This window comes from Astyanax mexicanus, chromosome 16, assembly GCF_023375975.1.
Source record: "Astyanax mexicanus isolate ESR-SI-001 chromosome 16, AstMex3_surface, whole genome shotgun sequence".
Lineage (NCBI taxonomy): Eukaryota > Metazoa > Chordata > Actinopteri > Characiformes > Acestrorhamphidae > Astyanax > Astyanax mexicanus.
In genome coordinates, this window is record NC_064423.1 from 33,627,841 (window position 1) to 33,652,017 (window position 24,177).

Genomic DNA, 24,177 nt, shown 5'->3' on the forward strand with positions numbered 1-24,177 from the left:
GACTCCAACCTGCTGAAGTGTTTCCAAATGTACAGCTTTTATGCAGCACAAACAAACTACATAAAGCGCATAAAGATGACACACGGGGTCGAGTGGTGGTATTAATAATAAAGATCAGCTGTGAGTGGAACGCTTCTATTTGAATTTATTTAAAAGGTGACCAAACTGGTCAAAGCAACACAAAGCAAATAATGTATACCAGACAAGAGAAACAATGCACTGAAACTCAAACTATGTGAATATCATTGAAAATTACTTTATTTTAGTAATTCAGTTGAAAATGTGAAACTCATATATTATAAAGGTGTATTACACACAGAGTGATCTATTTTATGCGTTTATTTATTTTATTGTTGATGACTATGGCTTACAGCCAATGAAAACCAAAAAGTCAGTGTCTCAGAAAATTTGAATATTATATAAGACCAGTTGGTACTTTTGGCAGTGTGGGCAGTGTGCCAAGTCCTGCTGGAAAATGAAATCCACATCTCCATAAAAGCATAAAAGTTGTCAGCAGAGGAAAGTGCTGTAAGATTTTGTGGGAAAACACTGCACTGATTTTTGACTTGATAAAACACATGTCTCTCCAAACCATCACTGATTGTAGAAACTTCACACTAGACCTCAAGCAGTTTGGACTGTGGTTCCTCCAGACTCTGCTCCCTTGATTTACAAATGAAATGTAAAATTTACCGATGATCAGTAATGGTTTGGAGAGACATGTTATATGCTGGTGTTGATCCACTGTGTTATATCACATCCAAAGTCCAAAATCTTACAGCACTTCATGCTTCCCTCTGCTGACAACTTTTATGGAGATGCGGATTTCATTTTCCAGCAGGATTTGGCACACTGCCCACACTGCCAAAAGTATAAATTGGTCATATATAATCTTCCAATTTGTCATTGCCTGTAAGCCATAATCATTAACAACAAAACAAATAAATGCTTAAAATCACTTTGTGTGTAATAAATCTATATAACATATGAGTTAAAGTATCTTCTCAATGATATACAGTTTTTTGGAGATGCACTAAAACTGTTGAACTAAAAGTTGCAGGAGTATCGTCACTGCTGCTGCAGTTAGTTGAGGTAACACAACAACAAACAGAATTAGCCTGTCTGAATCTCTGTGTAAATCTTAAGCCACATGACATCTGCTGTGTCTTTCTTGGGTCTCGGTAGGACTTTAATTTAATGTAATAATGTCAGAAAGCTGACGGCAGCTCTGTGATGCGCTGAGAAATTGAGCAGTGATCAAAGTTGAGTTGAGTTGAGTGATGACGCACGTCGGCGCCGGTGAGCATAAGTCACAGTAAATCAATACGAGAGTTTTAAATTTTTGAACGCAGCCTAACATATTGCGCCACTGGTTGACAATCTGATTGTTCTTTTCAATGATGGCTTATTTGGATAATACTGTTTGAGGGCAGACTGAAAGTTATTATTGTGTTTTCACATTTAATAATAAAAAAATATGGAATGGATATTGTCAGTTTCTAGTATGTTGGCTTTATGTGGAGAATTTTGATTGTTTTAGAGAAGAAGGGACAGAGAATTGTCATTGTTTCCTTTAAAAGTTGCACTGCTTTAATCTGAGTAGAACGTTTAATATTATAATAATTAACCCTCCTGTTATGTTCATTTGTCAGAAACAGTAATGGTGTTTGACCCAGTGGATGTTTAATTGTCCAAAAGATGTCTGAAACCAAACAAAGCCTGACAAGCAATGTGAATATTTTATTACTAACTCCAGTGCTAATTACTCTATCAATACTTAGTGCAGTGGACTTCAAAACCTCTAACAGGTAATGGTTAAATTAGGATAATTTACTAGGTTTTCATAAAACAAAATACATGTTTTTAACGATTCACTACTTTTTTACTTTTGAAAGACTAACAGATAAAACACAATAGCAATTTTGTTTTAGTTTTAGTTTTAGCAGGGGGTGGTTGTTAACATGTAAGATGAACCATTTTCATACTGTGTGTTGATTACAATAATTAAGGCAAGCAGAAAAAGTTTCATACGGAAAAAAATACCTTTAACTATTTTTCCTAGATCTTCCAACTTTAAAACGGGTCAGTTTGACCTGTAACATAACAGGACGGTTACTAATGATTTTGGGTATATATTATTTAATGTTTTATTTTATAATCTATTTAATGAAATAGAATTGTATTTATTGCTATACACACTGACAAAAACAATGCACCCCAAACTGCTGCAAAACACTGCATGCAATTATGTCTCAGATTAGACACTGGGTCCTACCACAATAGTTTGTAAAAGTGCTTCATTTGCTGACATTTAAAATTTTGGGTAGTGTACCTCCTGGTGAGAGATTTCTGCAGGATCTATATGCCTCGCTGAAAATATCATTACAATTAAACATATAAAGTTTCAATTAATTCCAACAACTTTTTAGTGTACTGAATTACAAAACAAACAAAATTGTATATATATATGTATATATATGTTTTATTTTAATATGTCTAAACTAATACTATTATTTGTCTTGATTCAGACTCATCTCTAGCTGTCTTGACTGCAACACCACAAGTAACATGACAAAACTATATAAAACATATATTTACAGTGAGAACCTGTTATTCCACAGCTGCTCTGTGCTTCAGACAGTTCTCTGACAGCAGTAATGTGTGTAGTGTTGTGTATTGAATACCTCATTACTGCAATGTGTGAGGCTGTTACACTGGCAGCTCTGGGTTAAGCTAATTATAAAAAACAAGTCACCAGAATTACTACAGTCAGCCTTTCTGTGTTAAAGTGTTGCATCCTATATATTGCATTAAAAGCATGGACCATGTAGACGGAATCACTTTAATAGCTCATTATAAAGCCTCTCCTGAGAAGAAGAAGGACATTAGGATGGAAAACAATTTGGAAAGTAGTAATATTATTCCTCTCTGACCAGGACATGGAACCACTGTTCCACCACAACGTACAGGATGAAAGTACCTTCAAGAGAACTTTAAAACACTGTCAAAACACCTGTAAAAAGAACACCTTGCTGCTTGTGTTGCTTGCAATGCTGCTAGCTCTGTGTTTTGTTGGTCCTTCTGTTTTCCATTTTTTCATTTTGATCTTGCTTTTCTTACAATAAGCTCTGTACACTTATTAATCCATTTTATAAACCGTTTCCACAGAAGCACATATGCAGCTGAAACAGGGAGCCTAGTGCATCCCAAATTGATCAACATTTACATTTGAATATAATAATTATAATAATAATAATTATAGACATTATGGCTTTTGTTCTAAATGGCCTTTTTTTACGCCCTACATTACTTTTACTTTATCCTTTAAGTAGTTTTAAAACCAGTACTTTCTTACTTTTACTTGAGTAAAAAGCTTGAGTTGACACTTAAACTTCTACAGAAGTATTTTAAACTCTTGTATTTGGTAACAATTTACTTGGATGGTCCATTTTATGGCCTTGTTGATGCTCAACTGACATTCAACTAACATTGAGTTGAATGTCCATTAAATTTAACTGAACGCTATGTTGAATTTAAATGATATAAAGTATAACCTAACCCTAACCTTAACCCTAAATCAACCCTAAAATCCAACCCTACACCTAACCCTACACCTAACCTTAACCTAAGCTTAAATCTAACCCTAAACCCAATCCTAAAATACTAAGATAAGTGTTTGGATTAGAGTTTAATGTTGGGTTTTATTCAATAGAGAATCATTTACTTTCACCTTTTAGTTCATTTGCATTTAATAGACATGTAGTTGAATATTAGTTGAATGTCAGTTGAGCATCAAAGAGGCCATCAAATGGACCATCCAAGTAAAGTGTTACCTAGTATTTTTACTCTCTATAATTCTATCTGAGTAATGAATGTCAATACTTTGGACATCTTTAGCTGAATTGAATCTTAGAGCAGGCCTTCATTGCTGAGCTGCTGCGTAACAAAGTGCAAAGCCCTTATAAATGAATTAGATTAGATTTGATCAGATCTGCTCTATATGTGGACTCACCCCTTCCTCCTTCTCCACCTCCAGGCCCATGTCCATGAGCTTGTGCTCAAACTCATCTCTGCGGAAGCGCAGGTCGTCCTCATGGTAGTCCAGCCTCTGCTCCTGAGCCGCTATCTCAGGGTCTTCAGGAGGGCAGGAGTCGGTCCGGCTGCGTCTGAAGCTGCGGCTCAGGCTCTCCCTCAGGCTCCGGACGAAGGTTTTGGAAGAGCTGTGGCGGCTGCGGGGGTCTTTCTCCACATGGTAGGTGAGGACATAGTCGACCCGTCGCTGACCATCGTGAAAGTACGGCCCCAGCTTGGAATGCAGAGGACCTTTGCTGGATGTTTGGTTCAGAAGCTGTGGAGGAGTGAGAGAAGATTACGATTAGGGGAGAAATATGACGTGAAAGGAAGTTGAGAGAAACTCGTTCATCTGATTGATGTCAAGAGAAGTAATCAAATAATAACACAAAGTCCAGTGTAGTTCACTGGCTTTTTGCATTAACACTGTCATGCCAGAAGTCATGGGACAGTAGGTAAACATATCAGAAAGTCTTAAGTTACCTTAGGGGATTGCTTGGAAACAACCACACCTATGTAAGTTGTGAGGTGTTAACTTGTGAGTGAGGATGAACATTGGCCAATGGTCTACATGGTTTTTGATTTGATATTTACTGTGAAGCTTTAATAGTACTTTTTTTTTCTTTTTTTTTTTTTTACATTTTTTTATTTTATTTTATTTTTTACAATTGTTTTTGATTGCAGTTTGTCTGGATTTATTTTGCGCTATTTTTTTTGTTACATTTCATTATTTTTGCTACATTATTAACTTACAAATCATAATTTTTTTACAAAATCAGAGGCTTTGGAAGTGTTATCTACAAAAATAGACAAAAGTTTACAGATTTCACTCTTTCTATTAAATGTTATAATTACATTAAATAAAACTTTACATTTATTCTACTGCAGTAGTACATTCATGAAATTAATAAAATAATTGTGTTTTTTCATATAACCAAGTATATGGTTATCGCACAAACATGATGAAATAAATTGCTAATATTATTTTAGTGTCACATTGCCCATCCCTAACTGTGACACTGAATCAGATCTTACAATAATAATGTATTCCAGCACTTCAGCCGTTTCTCAGAATTCTCCTCTAATCTAAAATCAGGAGCACATACCTAGACACTGAAAGTCACATCAGAGAGATGCGATGTGACGGCCCGACTCTGCAAATAACAGATCAGCCCTGAAGTTTGGTCTAGCCTCTGACTTCAAAAACAACACAGCTTTCTTCTTTAATAAGCCTGATCTGCTTTTATTTAGAATCAGATCAGACAGAAAGCGCTCACTGTGACTGAGACAGGCTGGTTTTCAGAATGCCAGCCTGTTAGTCTAAGAGCTGTGAATCAGAGGAAAGAGCCAGATGCTTTACTCTCTGGCCTGATTGTGCTCTCGGGGGCTCGCTGTGGTATTTGTTAATTTGGTGGACCATAAGGATTATGAGGTTATGTGGAAAGGGGTAAGGATTACTCTTTAGCTGTTTCAGACAAGTTACTCTAAAAGAGTGCCTACAAATTATGCTTTAGGGACGACATGAATAGTAATTTCTCTTAGTCTGAAAGTTATTCAAAAGTAGTTAAAGAGTGGTTTTCTTCATATTTCCCTTTGTGTAAGAAATAAATGTAAATCTGCAACCACTGCTTTTAAAAAAGAAATTTTCTTACCAAAGAAAACTGCATAAGAATATTTGGTTACAGTTCCAAGAAAACGTACATGAACCCTTTGGAATTTGGAACATGGTTTTCTGCATAAATTTGTCATAACATATGATCTAATTTTCATCCAAGTCAAGGGTATTGTCAAATATAATATGCCTATAGTTATAACACTTATTATACCAGTTATTTCCGACCCTGCAATGTGACTGGCTGAGTGGCGTTTTATGAGTGCCGTTATCAACCATTAATGCACTGTAACCAAAGCTCTCCATGTATTACTCCGCCACATACAGGTAACCTAGCAATGATGCAGCGCTTACAAGCCAAACAGCACAGCAACAAACAGAGGAGCAATAGAACTATTTCACCTTGTGGAGTGTTTATTACCAAACAGATCCTATTTTCTCATCCTCTTTAACACAAAATCTTTCAATAAACATCGATAATAGAACTGTGGTATAATCGCTTGGCCTGCGGCCTCGTGCCTACGACCGCAGCAAAGCAGTGCCAATATTACACGTTATAGCACGAACCTTGAGTGTGTTATTGCTTAATAATCTTGCAGGTCTTTATTGAGCACAATCATTCAACTCTTACAGTGGTAGTGGAAAAAGTAAGCAAACTTCTGGAATGAATATCTGGTTGACCCTCCATCACATCAATAACGTCAACCAGGCATTTCCTGTAGCTATGGATCAGACCTGCACATCACAGGAGGACTTTTAGCCCATTCTTCCTTACAGAACTGCCTAGGCTTTGTTGTATTCCTTGGACGCCTCAAGTATACATCTCTGTTTAAGTCAATTCAAAGCATCTGAGATCTGTGCTCTGAATCTGCTAATCCAAAGGACAGATTTTTTGTTTCTTAAGTCATTCTGTTGTGAACTTGCTCCAGTGTTTTGGGTCATTGTCCTGTTGCATCACCCAACTTCTACTGAGTTTCAGCTGATGTACAGAAACTCTCACATTATCCTGTAGAATAATCTGATACACATAGGAATTAATTTTCCCTTAATGATTGTAAGCTGGCCAGACCCTGATGCAGCAAAGCAGGCCCAAACCATGATGTTCCTTTTACGGTTGGGCTGATATTTTCATGGCGATGTGCACTGCCTTTTTTACACCAGATGTAGTGCGGCAATAGTTTAATATGTCATCTGTTTACATTACAAAGCATTTTCTCTCAGGGTTGATTCTTTACCTTATTGATTGTGCTCTTGAGCTTTTTTGAAATCATTAAAACAAGGCTTCACATACTTTTTTCTCTAACACTATAAGGATCTTACAGTTGTTCCGAATAAAGACATGAATGATCCAACTTTTTTGTGTTAATTTAGGCACATTATATTTGTCAATACCCTTACCCTTTTATGAAGGATTTATGCAGAAAACCATGAAATAGGTTGAAAAAAGCGTTCCCATACATTTTCTTGCCACTTTATGCATTTTCTGTATTAGCAGAAAAGATATGTATAACAATATACTAGTAATTAATAAAGTCAATGTAACTTTCAATAGAATTCTATGTAAAAATTAGAAAAATGTCTATTGCCCCACTCATTAAAAGTTTAAAAGTCTAAATAAGTGCTTAATTAAAAGACACATAGGTACATGTATATTGTGTGACAGCAATGATACGGTAGTATAATACAGATCTCTGGAGTTATCTTAGGACAATAATTTCAGCTTCGAGAAGAAGAGTCAAAAGGGTCAACCAGAGCTTTCCAGATTATTTAGATAGCAGGTCTGAACTCGTCAGTGTTACTTTATAACCTCTTTTATAATTATGAGTAATTAAGTGCTGAGGGCATTAAATATGATCATGTTATGAAACAGTAACATGTTTTAACACATTTTAACTATGGTCTAACTATGGAGCTTAAAAGTTGGCATAAGTACTGAATCTGTATATTTGCAGTAAAATTTGCAGTTAAAAAATACCTTTAAAAATAACTCACTTTTTCACATAAAAAAAACAGATCCATAAATTGTCAGATTTAAAAACAATCAGATCCAGATCCTGGTTTGAAAATGGACTCTAGCACGTCCCTTTTTGGATTCGAAGCTTGCTTTACTCCTTTGTTTCTTTGGTTTTACTATGGGTGAATGAGCTACTGAGCTCTGAGTTTCCCCTTCTGAAGTCTCCATTGCTCCACCAGCCGCTTGCTTTCAGTAAAACGGATCCAGATCCTCTTTTAGAGGCTGTACGTGTGACGCAAGTAAGTAAAGACACAGGGCGTGGCCAGAAGAACTCCTGCGAAAAGCGACCCGACACCCCAGTTTTCAGAATGAATATATTAGGCTTAGCAGGGATGGTCGTTCCAGCACACTGGTACCATTAAACACAATATTTTTTTCCTTTCTCCACTTAGAAATGCTTCTGCTTTAAGTTTATAAAAAATATGGACTGTCACTGTCACTTGTCACAAATGTATCAATTATTTTGAAATTTAAGACACAAAAAACATTGTCAGGATTAAAATGTCATGAATTATACCATGAATATTTCAAGTAAAAAAAGAATTTAATTAAAATATACTAAATGCTGATTCAAATATGTCACCTGTTAAGCTCCATACACAATCATAGTATAATTACAATCCTAATATTTGTCTGTACTGTGCAGCCCAACTGCTTTTGTCGAGTAAACAGACACATTGCGTGGTTCCTTAAAATAATTGGTGTTTGCCGACTGCTACAGGTCTTAGTCAATATGTGCCAGCAAATAATAGATGGGACCACAGCTTCTCCCAGCGTCTGAGCTGCGTGAGAATGCCAGCACATCCATCAGACGAAACCCACTCGCTTTCTCTGGCTCGCTGAGGGGTAGTGCTCTTAGGGGGAAAATCATACTGCAATCTATGACAAACAAATGGCACAGCGCACGTGGGCAGGAATCTAATAAATAATGATGTTTACAGAAAGCCTGTAGCATTTCTCCTTTACTTATTCATGAACCTGCCTCCAGGCTCACTCGCATCCCAGTACATTACATAGGAATGGAGATTGCTATAAAGACACAGTGCCACTGTAAAGGCTGTGCAACTTCAGAGCTTGTGTTACACTACTGGAATCAGTATGAGTAGCGCGCAGCGTAAGTCACTGTTACGACATCTTCAGGGAATTTAATCTGCAGCTAACAAGATACGAGATAGTATCCAGTTCCAGCACAGAGCCGCCATAAAACGTAGAGGTAAACTTGGCCAAACAGAGATAAACTGGAACCAAAAAAAGGGAGCTGTTCCAAAAACAAAAACTCTACAGCTCGCAGGAAGTCAGGCCAAAAGTCTTTTCTCATAGGGAACATCAGGATGTGCAGCATCACTCCCTGAAAGTGCTTTTTATAGACCTATCTGACGGCCCTCCTTTCCAGCAAATGAACAGAAACTCTGAGTTTTGTGTTTACGCCTCAATCACAGTCACTCTCAGACATTCACAATCCCTAACTCAGCAGGGCTATTTGCAATTTTATCTTAATTGTCTTTTATCACACAGATAAAATGCATCACTACTGGCAAATTATTTAAAACTGTTATTTAGACAAGACAAGATAAGACAGCTATATATACCATACTTGTGTTGGGCAGAGATGGAATTTGGCCTCCACCTTTAACTCATTCTTTAGGTGAGTGTACCCACACATACACACTAGTGAGTACACTCAGAAGACACATAGTGATTTTGTGAGAACACCTGCCCAGGGATAAAAGAGGGTCAAGGGAATCGCTCAAGGGCCCAACAGTGACGGCCCACCAAACACGAGTATCGTACAACCTTGTCGTTTTTTAGCCTAGTACTCTAACCACTAAGGTATCACAGTATTCAACCACTAGTATTCGGATACTATTCTGTACTTGGTACAGTTGTTTTTATGCATAATATGTGGCCCAACATCCAGTTCTTTAAGCACAGATGCTGTCCACAATATATATAATAATATATAACATGCTCAGAAAACAATATTGTCTATCATAATAACAAAATGTATCGCAATATGATACAATATTGATATACTGCCCACCTCTAAGACATGAACACAGACATAATGAGATATGCAAATTAGATTTTGTGCGGAGCTGCACTCAAAAATGTGTATTAACGCATTTAATAACACAAGCTGCATTTTCAGTGGTGCCACAAGGGCCACTACAACAGCAATAGGTTTTTTACCCCATGGTAGGTTGATATGTTTATCCCTATACTGTTTACAGGTGTGAGAATGCACACTGAGTTTGTACAGCGGAGTTACTGGCCACGTAACTATATGCTTGCACTGCATTTGAATATGAGTTCATGTTGAGTATTCTTCCACATAGGGAGCACCAGGATGTGCAGCATCACTCCCTGACAGCGCTTTTTATAGGCCTGATGGACATCACCCCCTCCAGCGAATTAAAGGGGAATTTGTCAGTGTTTTTACTGTCAGTAAACACAAGCACTTCTTTTATCTTAATTCTCTTTTAGGATTTTGCATAACCCAACTCAAAGCAAACCTTCATAAAGCCTATCTGAACTACTGGAGCCCGAAGCACACATACACCAGCATGCCACATATCATGGGACAAAAAAAGACATTTGTGTCTCGCGACTTTTGACTTTTACCATGTCCCAAAGGAGCTAAAGACGGCTGCACTGTCACTGACCCTGTGGGATTTGATGTGGGGTCTCCTACAATGAATAGTTGCTGCTTTTCCTTCATGCTGTGAAGCTCCAGCTCATCCCATATCAGTTTACTACATTTACTACATTTATTCCATATGTATTCCTTAATGGTTGTATGTGTTTAATATTAATCTACAGTGTAGAAAATTAATTAAATGAAGAAATAAAAGAAAACATTAAATGAGACGGTGTCTCCAAACTTTAGACTAGTACTGTATGTTACATTAAATTATGTACCATTACTTTATATCATATATTACAGAGTAGACTGCCATTATATGTTAAAATATATATAGAATGTTGCAACGTTATTTAAATGTTTAATATTCAACATGGTAAACATGTTGTGTTGTGAATCATGTAAAAATGGGACAAAAACAGTGTGTATATAATTTGGGTAGTTGACCCCTGACCTGCAGTGACCTCACTGTGCCAAACCTTCCCAGTGCAAACGCAACGTCCAAAACATGCAAAATAAATTTAAAATGCAAATTCAAAAGGTGTGCAAACAAATTGGCAAAGCAAATACAAAGATAAAACGAGGCGCTTTAAAGTTGGTAGCCAAAGCACAACAACAAAGAAACACACACACACACACACACACACAGTCGGTCGATTGTATGCATGCATACAATTTGCCAACGAATGCCACCATGATTGCATCACTCAGTGTTGCCCAAGTGAGCAAAGGCTGCAGTCTTGCCACCACACTGAGCATCTGCCCCCCTGTGAACTAGAGGAGATGATGTAGGCTAATTTATGAGCCTTATGCTGAAGAATGTGAATCAGAGAACTGATAAATATTCCCTCTCTCTCAGTTTGCCTTGCAAATGAGTTTCACAGGCGCCATTCAAAGCAGTGTTTGGACCCAAACTGATAATATGACTTTTCAGCATTACTAATGAACAAACATGAAAGTTAGTGACTTACTATGGAGTCACCATCGTCGTATCCAATATCTCCAGCTAGTTTAGAATCGTCGAGGTCCAGGCCCTGATCCTCTTCAGGAACGGACTGGTACTTCTCATTCTGCCGCATGTCGTCCTCCTCTCCCAGCTCACCCAGCTGCTCCTCCGGTCTGCTGTCAGCCAAGTAGGTTTCACCTTCTGCAGAAGAGAAGAAGAGCACATGCGAATTAGTCAAAATTACACGCTGTGTAAGATGTGATTATGAACAGAGTCATCTGATTCTGTGCTGAGATCTGCTGAAGTCAGTGTTGCATCAAAAACAACTTCTCACTGTGGTGAGCTACACAGAATCTGGGGGCAGGGCAATGTGGTAAAAAGTATACATAATGGTATTTAAAGACATTTTCATATACATTATGTTTATCACAATATTTATTTATTTATTTATTTTTTTTGTAATCAAGTTTTTATTGAAACTTTTGTAGACAACAGTTGTGACAAACATAGCGCAATACAAAGCTGACAATGTTTTCTTATGCAGCGACTCAGTTCTGATACATCAGCTCACAGACGCCTTGTCCTGAGTGACATCACCCTAGGAGCGATGTGGGGAGAGAGCCTTTATCACAATATTTTGACAAAATGTATTCTAAACTTCATCCAGTTAACAGGACTAATATTACACTCTATGTAATAAAAATGCACAGTGTGTCAGTATTCTTTAGGTATTAATGACATCCATAATAGGCTCCAAAAAAAATATTTTTTGTAAAGAAAAAAAAAATTATCACAATGTGACAAAATATAATCAAATCCACCCCCCTTTAAGGGTAGAGACATACTGAATAGATGCTATGAGCTTCACAGACTTTTTTTATGCATAGTTGCATTCAAAAATGTGCCACAACACATTTTGTTACAACGTAAATGCAAGCGGCATTCTGAGCATTGCCACAAGGGGCGCTACAGCAAGTTTATATTAGTTTGCATCTATGTACTTACAAAATTCCTTAGTTTTAGTAAGTTTGTTAACATGCACTCAATAATTATAATATATAATGCTTACCAGTATATATTCAATATACCTCAGTTAGCTCAGACCTCACAATGTGATTGGCTGAGAAACTTTTAGTAGTGCCAGTATTGCACGATAATGGCACTCTGGCCACAGCTCGTTAAGTATTACTCCACCACATACACACATAACCTAGCATAACCTATCGCCACCTGGCGTTTACAAGACAAAGTCCAGCCATATCCAAGCAGCAACAATATGATTCTAAAATGAAAAGACTGTAATTGTCTACTATATTTCATTACTGTAATAATCATAAATAACTACTAAAATTAACTAAGATTTTTCTACAGCATCCAATCCATTATCCAAAAATGGATTTTTATCAAAAAATGGATAAAAAACAAAAGTCACCTTCACATAAAAGTCAGTTCTTAATATTGATCAGCTTTTGCAGTGGTTTAATGTAACCTGTAACATCACCTAATGTTTTGCCCGTTAATAAATGTTTCCATGTTGTTAAACAAACAAGTTGTTTTATTAATTCAGTTTATCCTAAAATCTAGCAATAAATGATGGAACTGTGGTATAATCTCATAGTAATCTCATAGTATATCATAAACCTTAAGAGCATTATTGCTTAATTATGTGTTTACCAGTAACTGGTTTTCTTAGTGCATGTATACACCTACTCTAATTTCCTTCAGCATTCTCAGTTTGTGCATGCACACGAATGTAACAAGATAGGAAAGACATATTTGGAGCAATATTAAGAAACCTGTGAGAAGGAAACTGGTGTGTACCATTAAAAACATATGAATTAAAATCAGTTCAGAAAGTTTGAGGTTTACCTCACGTGCTTCTGTTATAGAACTGAATGGTTACAAAGAAGAAATTTGATTATTGCATGACTAATATAAACTCAGAGATTTCCTATTATCTGATTACCCAGGTGCATGTGACCACACTGCTACAATTTGATTGGTTACAAAATAAAATTTCCTGCCGTTATTGGATTATTAAGTGCATATAAATGCCAGACAGCGCCATACTTAACAAGCACAAAGGACAAGAATAACACGAGATCTCAAGCCGAAAACAAATCATATGCTCTTGTTATTATAGGCGGACAGAGTAAATAAACAATGCAAATCCACTTCCTTTCAAAGTTTCCATTCTGCAGAACATGAAAGCAGAGTACATCACAGAAGCATAAATTGTGAGATCACTTCACAGCTCATTCTGTCCTTCAGATCAAGCTTCTGAAAGGTCTTTTAGGGCCGGAACAAAAGGACACATAAGAAATACCAATGTAAAAAGAGTTTTCTTGAATGAGTTTGTACCAGTTAGACATGCAAATGACTTTAAGACATCTTAAGACATCTATAGATCGCATTTTTTTTTTTTAGGTATTATTCAACAATTATTCTTTTATTCCAATTTGAGCCCAATTATTAATAGGGATGCACAGAATATTTCACAAACAAAAATATTCTGACAAATATATTTTGTAAAAAGACAAAATAATTTATATCAAACAATGACTAATTCATTGTAAGTAATATTGCAGTGTTTCTTCTAGCAGTAGGATTTTTTTCAGCAGCAGAAGTGCAGCAAATCAAGAATGTCAGAGAGAGCTGGCAGGGAGAGCTTAGAAACTGCAGGATTAGTTCATTCTTAGGCTCTACTTAAATAAATAAAATGTAATAAAGCATTTAGAACCACCTATCACACTTATTTTTATTTTAATCAGTTAATTAAACTCACATATGACTTAAAGGTGTGACTACAACTGAACTGCTGAGGTAAAATGGAGACTAGAATAGCAGTGCTAAGAAAAATTTATGATTAAAAGTGCATGACTGAGGTAGCTTGTCAGATAGCTAAATGTGTGACTAGATTATCACTGCAAGGGAGCCTTAAAGGGACAGTGAACCCAAACAAATATCATAAGTAAACAAGTAAAATATAGGCAAATGTAGAATACGGGTCATTTAATCTAATGCAAATTCCACCTAAGAACAAACTAAAGACGGGAAGAGTGTAAACCAACCCAGCAGATGTTGGATAGGCCAACCATGAAAGTATATGTAGATATGGGATTGGTCTCAGTGTGCACAGTGTCTATCATTATTGTAATAATTAATGTATACAATTCAGAAAAATGTTAGGGATGTCCTAATCCAGTATATTTGCCTCCAATCTGGTTGCGTTATTGCTTAATGCTAAAATTATAATATTTTATAATCCAGTCTGACTGACTCTTTAGTAAATGCCAAATAATTTGGTAATCCATAATCTGTGTGTACAGGGCAAAAAAAGCAGAAATTCTAGATGTCAAAATCAAACATCTAGAATAAAAGCTGCTTAAAAGCTGAGTGTATATTACTCAAAACTCTAGAAGCATAGATTATTATTATGTTAAATTCTCATGTCAATTAGTCGATTAGTCAACAATTATTTCTGCCATGTTCTCCACATTCTAAAAACAATAGAAACAGCTAAACATGAGATTTAAAAGACATTTAATTGTCTAGATGTTGTTTAGATGTGGAAGGTACTAATCTTTAGTGAGAAAATATGTAATCTGTTGTGTTTGGGAAATTTTGGTGTTGAGTATAACCTTTGTGAGTGAGCCCTTTACCCATCTACCATTGCGTTTCTGACCCCAGCACTTTGCATAATAGGGGACTGTTACAAATGAACAATTAATCAACAATTTGTCGCAATTTGTCGAAATTTAATTAATCGACATTGTTGATTATATTGACTAATCATTGCAGCCCTACTTAGAAAACACTCTGCTAGAACAGTAAAATTTATCTAGCATATGGACAAAATCTAGGGATATTGAGACACCTGCCTATTCAAGACTTCTTTCCAAATCAAGAGTATTAAATATAGTTTATCAACAGGCAACATGCAAAAAAAGTACGGTCACACAATGGGTTTTACGACAGGTCACAGTGAGGACATGGGGACAGTTTAAACTGGCTATTTAAGGAGTATTCACACAACAGAACACATACTGCCTGTTTAATGACACAGGCATCTCCCTCCTCAAAGCAAATATCCCACAAACATGAATTAACCTGTAGATACGCTGTGTCATTTCCATTTCTAATGAACTAACTTCTTTTAATGGCACTTGGGATGGGAGCCAATAAAACAACATACACAACTTGATAAACATTTACAGAAAAGAAGTTTCCTATTTATTTATCCAGTCTGTTTATATTTAGAACTGTTCTTTATTCTTTAAGCTTTATATTTAACTGTCAGGTCTTTATACTGTATATTTTATATTTCTGCAATATATATTGCAATACTGGAACGTAAGGAGTTTTTATCAGATTTCAGTCAATTATCCAATTATATGTGATATCATTAATAATGCATTTGGTGAAAAATAAGTAATACTGGCTGATTTTTCCTAAAAAATTATATTAGTTGGAATTTTGCTCTTGTGCCAAGATGAATATAAAAGTGACATTCCATGACCTGTAGTGAATATTGTACATGTAAACACTGCGATTATAACCATGCTGAAACTACTATATACAATATATGGACAAAAGTAATGAGACACCTGCCACTTCATTCTTTCTTCTGAAATCAATGATGTTAAAACGAGATTCTCCTGATTTGTTGTACTTGCCTTTACTAGATTTTGGAGATTTGGGGATTTTGGAGCACTGCTGTGAGGATTTGATTGTATTCAAAAAGACAAATATTTTAGTGAGATCTTAGCTTATAATTATGCTATCGACTTCTCATACAATATATGGACATAAACTTAAAGAACACTGACCCAACTGCTCATTTAATTACAGAAAATGTAAAAAAAAAAAAACATGTTTAATTGAATGATGTGCAACAAAAAATGACTGAAAATCACTGTGCTACACACGCCACACTCTATTTTAACAGCAAAAAAAGCAGATTCTGCCACTGCTGATGCATTTTGTCAAAATATGTCAAAATATGGTAAATACTGAGTATTATTTTAAACCATATTACTCAGCTTTATCACCACCAAGTGCGGTGGATATACTGTTTATATCAATATCGAAATTATATCATATTGACTGAAATAAGAAATATATTGTGATATTAATTCTGCCCATATTGTCCAGCACTAATGTGAATATTGTGATAATGATGCTCAAATGTCATATTGTGCTGCTCTACTATAATCCTACTTATCTATCAACTAGGGGTGTTCTGATTCAATCCAGTGGTTTGGACTCAGGACTCTGGGCCCATTGTGACATATTTTATGCCATATACAGCTCTGGAAAAATTAAGAGACCACTTCAGTTTCTGAATCAGTTTCTCAGATTTTGCTATTTATATGTTTATGTTTGAGTAAAATGAACATTGTTGTTTTTTTCTATAAACTTCGGACAAATTTTCTCCCAAATTTCAAATAAAAATATTGTCATTTAGAGCATTTATTCGCAGGAAATTAGAAATGGCTGAAATAACAAAAATATGCAGAGCTTTCAGACCTCAAAAAAGTTCAGAAATTAATATTTGTTGGTTTTTAATCACAGTTTTTATGCATCCTGGCATGTTCTCCTCCACCAGTCTTACACACTGCTTTTGGATAACTTTATGCCTTTTCTCCTGGTGCAAAAAATCAATCAGTTCAGTTTGGTTTGATGGCTTGTGATCATCCATCTTCCTTCTGATTTTATTTTAGAGGTTTTCAATTTGGTAAAATAAAAAAAATATATAATTTTTAAGTGGTCTCTTATTTTTTGTCCAGAGATGTATGTATATAAACATAAACAGATTGATATTGGTTGATACACTTTAATCATATTGAAGGGCAAAAATTCCAACTATCAACAAAGATCGCTAACTTTTCTACAACCTTTAACAAAGGACAGGAACTTCTATGTTCTCTATTTCTAATGTACATCATTATTTGTAAGTTGCTTGGATACAAGTGTCCGCTAAATGTGATGTAATGTAATCAATGGAGTTCATGTTAAGTAATACCAGTCTAGGCAGTTCACCTCCCAACACACTTTAAACACTGCTGGGTTGATGTTTCTACCAAATGCTGGGCTGGGTAACTTAACTGGTTTATTTACTGCTGGATTCCTGACTGTAGCATAATAACAACCAATGGGGCAGTTTACTAAGCTGATTAAAATAGAATTGGTTAAACTGCTTGTTATTAGGCAGCAGCACAGACTGCACATACGCCCAGCAGGAACTGGTTCATGGTATGGTATGTGTAACTTAAGGTAGGGCTGAGCAAAATGACTACAACTCATATAAAGAGAAATTATCTAAAAATAAAGGTGCAAAATACTGAAGCTTCAAAAACAAAGCATGTTGTATATTTCAATAGTAAATATGTGTGTATGAAAATAGCACATATATCAAATGATATGATGAATATGGTCATTTTTTTTAATCAAATATAAAATATTTCATATTATATTAATATATCAATATATTGCCAGTTCTAACTGATTGAATTAGTTAATGTTTATTATGTTTAATTACACTGATTTACTGCACAGTCTTTGTCAGATACGGCTTTTTTATGATACTTGTCAATTTCCAACTAAATATCTTTTACCTTTAACTCTAAAGTTAATTTGAACAATTATCATACATAAACAACATATCACAATATTTCAGGGCACGATATTTCAGGGCATTTTTGTGATAATAATATTTTGGCGATATGACCTTTTGTTTTATTATTAATTTTAAGAATATACTACTGCAATAAAATTATATTCAGGTTTTATATAGTATAAATTTAAAAAGAACAAATACACCATGTTTTTTATTTCCTAAATTCAACTTACCAAGACCCAGATTTTGAGTAAAATCTAAAATGTAACAAAATTAAAATAATGGAACAAAACAATCTACCACAAAACTAAAGAGCAGAATGTTTAGTGCATGCACAAAAACTGCAAATAAACAATTAAAACATGCTTTTAAGAAAATCACAATATGGTCAAAAATTACCATGTCTTTTTTTTTGCACTATTATTGTGCACTATACAATATGTCACACCTCTAATATGATTAATATAGAAGACACAGACAATCTGCTAAGAACACCAACAGCAGATGACTGTACCGACAAACTTCATTTATATTGTGCCCTGTAATGAACTGACAGAGTGACAGATGCTGTACATAATGTACAAGCTCTATTGCGATATACAGTATGTACTTGTTGATATTAAGTGATTGCCCAGCTATAGGTCAATGTATTATATTTTGCACTATTATTTTTTTTTTCCAGAATTTTTAAAACATAAACATAAATCTACATAAACCTATATTCACAGTTGTGACTGAACATCCAGAAAAGCAGGACTTTAATTATGAGTAATTGTGATTAATTTCCTAATATTAAAAAACAATCTGGCATCATGACAGCCCTAATAAAGACCCAACAATAATGACGGCACCTTCCAGCAACAAAGTAATGCAAGGACAGTGCCGTATAGTAATCCACTGAGACAAGAGTATTACATGCTCTTCCCAAGCATTACAACAAGCAGCCTGTGGCACTTCTCTACACACCACTGCATTTCCAGCCACGCTGTGTGTGTGTGTGCCTGGGTGGGGGTTACAGGCTGAGCACAAACGAGTTCTGGCTTTACACACAGAAAAATATGGGTTATCTGCCTGAGCCACGCTCTGCTAATCTCCTAACAGAATCCTGAGTGTAGATATATAAGCTACAGCTGATAACACTGGCAGCAGACCATCTCTCAAAGCCAGGCGAGAATTCAAAAACAGCCAACATCTGGAGGTGTATAGTGTAACATTTTACAAAAAAAATGACTCCAGGGAAAGAGTGAAAGCAGCAAAAGCACAAAAAGAACAAAAAGAACAAAAAGAGTGAGAATCAGAGCTTTTTAAAATAAGAAAAAATACATATTCATAACAAATAAAGCACAGAGAGACAGACAATAACACAGCACTGAGCCTTACTCACCAGCATGACCAGCACGTCTACCATAAGCACCCTGACCCTCCATCAGAGCGAGCGACAGCTGCCTCTGCCTCTGTGGGTATATCTGTGGCTGGCACCTCAAGCGCTCCTCCAGATCTTCTTCAGCGCAATCACCACTGAATGGCAGAGAGCGCACTACTCACTCACTCACTCACTCTCTCTCTCTCTCACATACTCTCTCTCACACACACACACGCATCTCTCCACCCAGCGTGGGGATGTGAGCAGCGTGGCCAATAGGGACTCTGTCCACCCACCGAGCACAGTTTTAGCCAACATCTATATGAACAACATCACTTACAACCGCACCACGCAGCTCCCCTCCGGACTCCCGCCGGACACAGCCAATAAACCACAGCAAATCCAGTGAAATACTGCGTGTTCAGGGTTTAATCCAAACACACGCTTTCCTTCTGACAGAGGGATCTGCTGCAGGTGGCACACACACACTCACATACTCAAACACACACACTAGACAGCAGTTGATACCCTTGTATTTATGTGATTAACAGTTGCTGATAAGACAAAACATACACATATACAGAAGAAGTACAGGTTTACTGACATACTTAGAAAATTGCTAAAACATACACCTATATTAATATATATCAAATTTGCAAATTGGAGACCACTTAAAAGATGAGTTTCTTTGATTTCACCAAATTAAAAACCTCTGGAATATAATTAAGAAAAAGATGGATGATCACAAGCCATCAGACCAGGAGTAAAGGCATAAAGTTATCCAAAAGCAGTGTGTAAGACTGGTGGAGGAGAACATATTCAGAGAAAGTACAGGTTTACTGGCATACAAAAAAAATGCTAAAACATACACCTATATAAATATATATACATATACACGTTTCTTCCTAAATCAAGTGGATTGCTTTAGATTAAATAAATGTGTACTTTCCATGAAAAGGTGTTCTACCACATTACGGAGCATTGCTTTGAGGATTTGATTGCATTCAGCAGAAATAGCATTAGTGTTTGAGTGAAGTTTGTCACTAGGCACCAGATGGATGGGATACTTCATTTCCAAAGTTGTACAGGTATTTAACATTGTTTATCAGGATTATGTCACAGAAGGCATTACCACTTCGATTGTAATCGGCAGCATCTGGTTAGAATTGTCCGTGTGAGCAAACAAGCAACTCTGGGAGAAATCACATCCACATTCGATGGAGGAAACCCTACATGCATATCCCTCTGCAGGTCCATGCAGTGTGCACGTGTGCACAACAGTATCAACCAGTACTCAAGAATGCATTATTAGTAACGTCCCTCTCTATATAACAAGGCTTTTCATATTCGTATCTCATTATTATGCTTATTATGATAGCACAAACTATGCAAGATACAGTCTAGGTCCCCTATAAGTAAGCAAATCCAAATTATGCATTTTACTGCACATCATATTTCAATGCATCATTTTATTTGTTCAAATCACATATTTTGGGAAAATTATGAATTAAGCAAACATGTGTTTTAGAATGTGCATAAAACTTGCTCTGTATGAAGAATTTAAACTTGTTTAACATGTAATTTGCCATAAGACTACAGACCTAAACTAAAGAAAATGGTTGTATAGCATTGCCAGAGTGGTTAAATAACCAGCATGACTAAGAAGACCAAACTGGCTGATTAACATGACCAGCAAGACCAAGCTGATTGACTATCAAGACCAAGCTTGTTGATCAGCATGACCAGGAAAAAACAAGCTTGTTGACCAGCATGACCAGGAAAAACCAAGCTTGTTGACCAGCATGACCAAGAAAAAACAAGCTTGTTGACCAGCATGACCAGAAAAAACTAAGCTTGTTGACCAACATGACCAATCCTGACCAGAATCAAATGCAGCATAAACTATGATGGCCCAGCCTGGTCTTACCAGCATTGTTTGCTCAATTATTAATTAATTCATTCATTTATTTACATACTTAGTTGGTTATATCTTAATCACCAGCTTTTCAACCACCTAGAACACCAAAGACCAAATCAGACCATATGACAGCATCTACCTGCATAAACTCCGCCGCAAGGGGGCGCTCTGCCAAGAGCTGAGCACCTGCCGGTAGAACAGGTAGAGCAGCAGCAGCTGCATAAACTTTTAGCTTGCAAATACTGCTGAAACTAGTACACAGTGAACTCTATAACTTCATATTTATCGCTATTAAAAGCACGCGGTGTGCAAACCGTCTCATTTACTGATATTTTAATGAAGTGCGGTGAATTAGTGACAGCTGAAGTTGAGCTTCAGCAGAAACCCAGCAGATCTGACTGACAGCTCCACCTAAACCCACTAATAAAGACAGGAAACTGCAGCTGAAGGATAATAATAATAAGGAAAGTTCTTACCTGTGTAAAAGAGGAAAATCAGGCGTCAGAAAGCCCGGGATCCTCCCCGTGTCCCGGTGTGCAGATTTTCCTCTCAGTAACGGACTGAACCCAGCCTGAGTCCGGATACCTGCCCGGTTAACACGCCCTCACCTCCTCCTCATTAAACCGCAGCAGCAGCAGCAACTCGCTCCCGTTTACAGCTTCATTCCCCCTCTCACACCAACCCTGCACTGTTCCCAGCCTCACACAACGCCCTGACCCGGATTAAACACGATTTCAGAGTAAAACAACACTAAAAACACAAGATAAATCAAAGTTCAAAGCTGAACACCTGAGAGCAGGCGTGTGGAGGCATGCTTGACCTGCAGGAATGGGAGGGATTAGAGCTATAGTGCTGCATACCTGCAGTCTGTACAGCCCGTGCCTGACTGACAGTGCATTCCTGATTTAACCTGGTTTAGATTTGTGCACATTTTCACTCAAGCCAAGCAAACAGCACTGCGCTTTATAATGAAAGTAGAAGTAACTTGTGAATAATATTGAAAAGTTATTTTATTTCAGTAATTAAGTTCAAAGTGTGAAGATCATATATTATATATAGATGTATTACACACACAGTGATCTGTTTAAGTGTTTTTTAATTGATAATAACTATGGCTTACAGCCAATGAAAACCCAACAATCAGTGTCTCAGAAAATTAGAATATTATATAAGACCAATTGGTACTTTTTGCAGTGTGGACAATGTGCCAAGTCCTGCTGGAAAATAAAATTTGCATTTCTTAGTTTTCACCTGTTGGACTGATAATACATTCCTCCTGATTTAGAAGGCTGTATATTAGTGCACAATTTTAATCTGTCCAAGGAAATATTATTTATAATATATTATTATAAATATTATAATATTTTTTTAATGAACAGTTATTTTTTTTAATGAAACAGTTTAAATATAAATGTGTATTTTACAATTAATCTAATAATAATATGTTTCATTTATATAGCACCAACCCAATTATGCTTTACAACAGTGAAGTAGGCTAAGAGCTTGTCATGGACAAGGATTTGCAATTTGTATCTTATGTGATCTATACTTTATTGTGAGTGGTGGACCAAGGACAAATACCAAAAATAAAAAAGATGTACTTCTTAAATGAAAAGTATATTAAGCATGATAAGTAAATTAAAATAACGAAGACAAGTTGTTTGTATCTTTGTGCATAGTTGATAAAAAAAATCATGGGCATATCATTTTCATTTTCAATATACACAATGCCAGAAGCTATTTAACCAGCATAGGGTATGTTTTTATCTAGATTACCAGATTTTCAAACACTTTGACCGTCAATGACCAGATTAAACCATCCACAACCAGCAACCAGCTAAAGTTGGTTTATGGGTGTAAAAACTAATTGTGAATTAAAATGTAAAAAAAAAAACACACTTGCTTCACAGGGCAAGCTTGTATTTACACCTTCCTACTCATCGTCCAGCTCAAGACCAGCTTTTGTTGGTAGGCTGGTTTAAATGGTCTAAGATGGTCTTTTATGGTCAAGAAGGTTGAAAAGCTGCTTATCTGAATGGGACCCTACATATGCCATAGCTAGCTGGTTAAAGTCAGGACATCTGTTCATGAATTGAACCTTAAGGGAAGGTGGGTCATGCAGCAAGACAACGACCCTAAGCATGAAGTCACTCTACCAAAGAACAGACAACCAGACAAGTCAAAGTCCTGACCTTAATCCAGAAGAAATGTTGTGAAAGAACCTGAAGTGAGGAGCTAATGTAAGGAAACCCACCAACATCCCAAAGTTGAAGGTGTTCTGTACGAAGGAATGAGCTAAAATTCCTTCAAGCCTGTGTGAGGGACTCATTAACAGTTACCAGAAACGTTTGGTTGCAGCTATTGCAAGCTATTGTCGCCACATCAAATGCTGAAAGAAAAAGTTCACATGCGTTTGCCACTCACACATATGTAATATTGGATCATATTTTATAATATGTTTGTCTTTTTTGTTTAACTAGGTTCTCATATTCTACTTTTAGGACTTCTGATGATGTTTTAGGTCATATTTATGCAGAAATAAATAAAATGTTAAAGGGTTCACCAAATTTAAGCACCACTACACCCTAAACTGATCATCCAGCTTGACCCGTTTGACCTGGGCTCTCTGATTGGACGAATTATCTCTCCTTAAGGGCCAATTGAGACCAACAGATCCCACTTTGGGCAGACCTGCTATACTATCTTGCAAGATGCTTAACAAAATGCAAAATGTAGGCGTATGATCAACATTAGATGGAGGTTTGCGCTGGAAGAATTCCAGCGGCCCTTTATCTACTCTAATATTTATTTATATATTCAATAGGCCAAATGAATATCTGCTGAAGATCATAAAAAGTGATTTTATTTGTCTAGTTAATAAACATCAAACTGTGGCTCATGGATGCTGTTTTATGAAGCATGAGTAATTTAGCATTCATTTGAGTTCACATTACATCTACAGCCCTAAAAATGGGTTCTTTTAGGGATATTTT

The 24,177-nt window shown here is 36.3% G+C and overlaps 1 protein-coding gene across 3 annotated transcripts in view; it reads right to left on the reverse strand.

The window, feature by feature from the left end:
• Window positions 1-22,014, reverse strand: part of ano1a (anoctamin 1, calcium activated chloride channel a) — a 70,702-nt gene extending 48,688 nt beyond the window's left edge. For 2 of the 3 annotated variants that reach the window (XM_022670033.2, XM_022670032.2), the window contains exons 1-3: window positions 19,288-19,453; window positions 11,310-11,485; window positions 4,013-4,348 (exon numbers count right to left, since the gene is read on the reverse strand). In XM_022670033.2, coding sequence (XP_022525754.2) covers window positions 4,013-4,348; window positions 11,310-11,485; window positions 19,288-19,330 — 555 coding nt within the window. In that variant the 5' untranslated portion in view covers window positions 19,331-19,453. Of the gene's footprint in view, window positions 1-4,012; window positions 4,349-11,309; window positions 11,486-19,287; window positions 19,454-21,660 lie in introns of those variants that run through there. The other variant, XM_022670034.2, reaches the window with a different exon arrangement.
• Window positions 22,015-24,177: the final 2,163 nt, after the last annotated feature.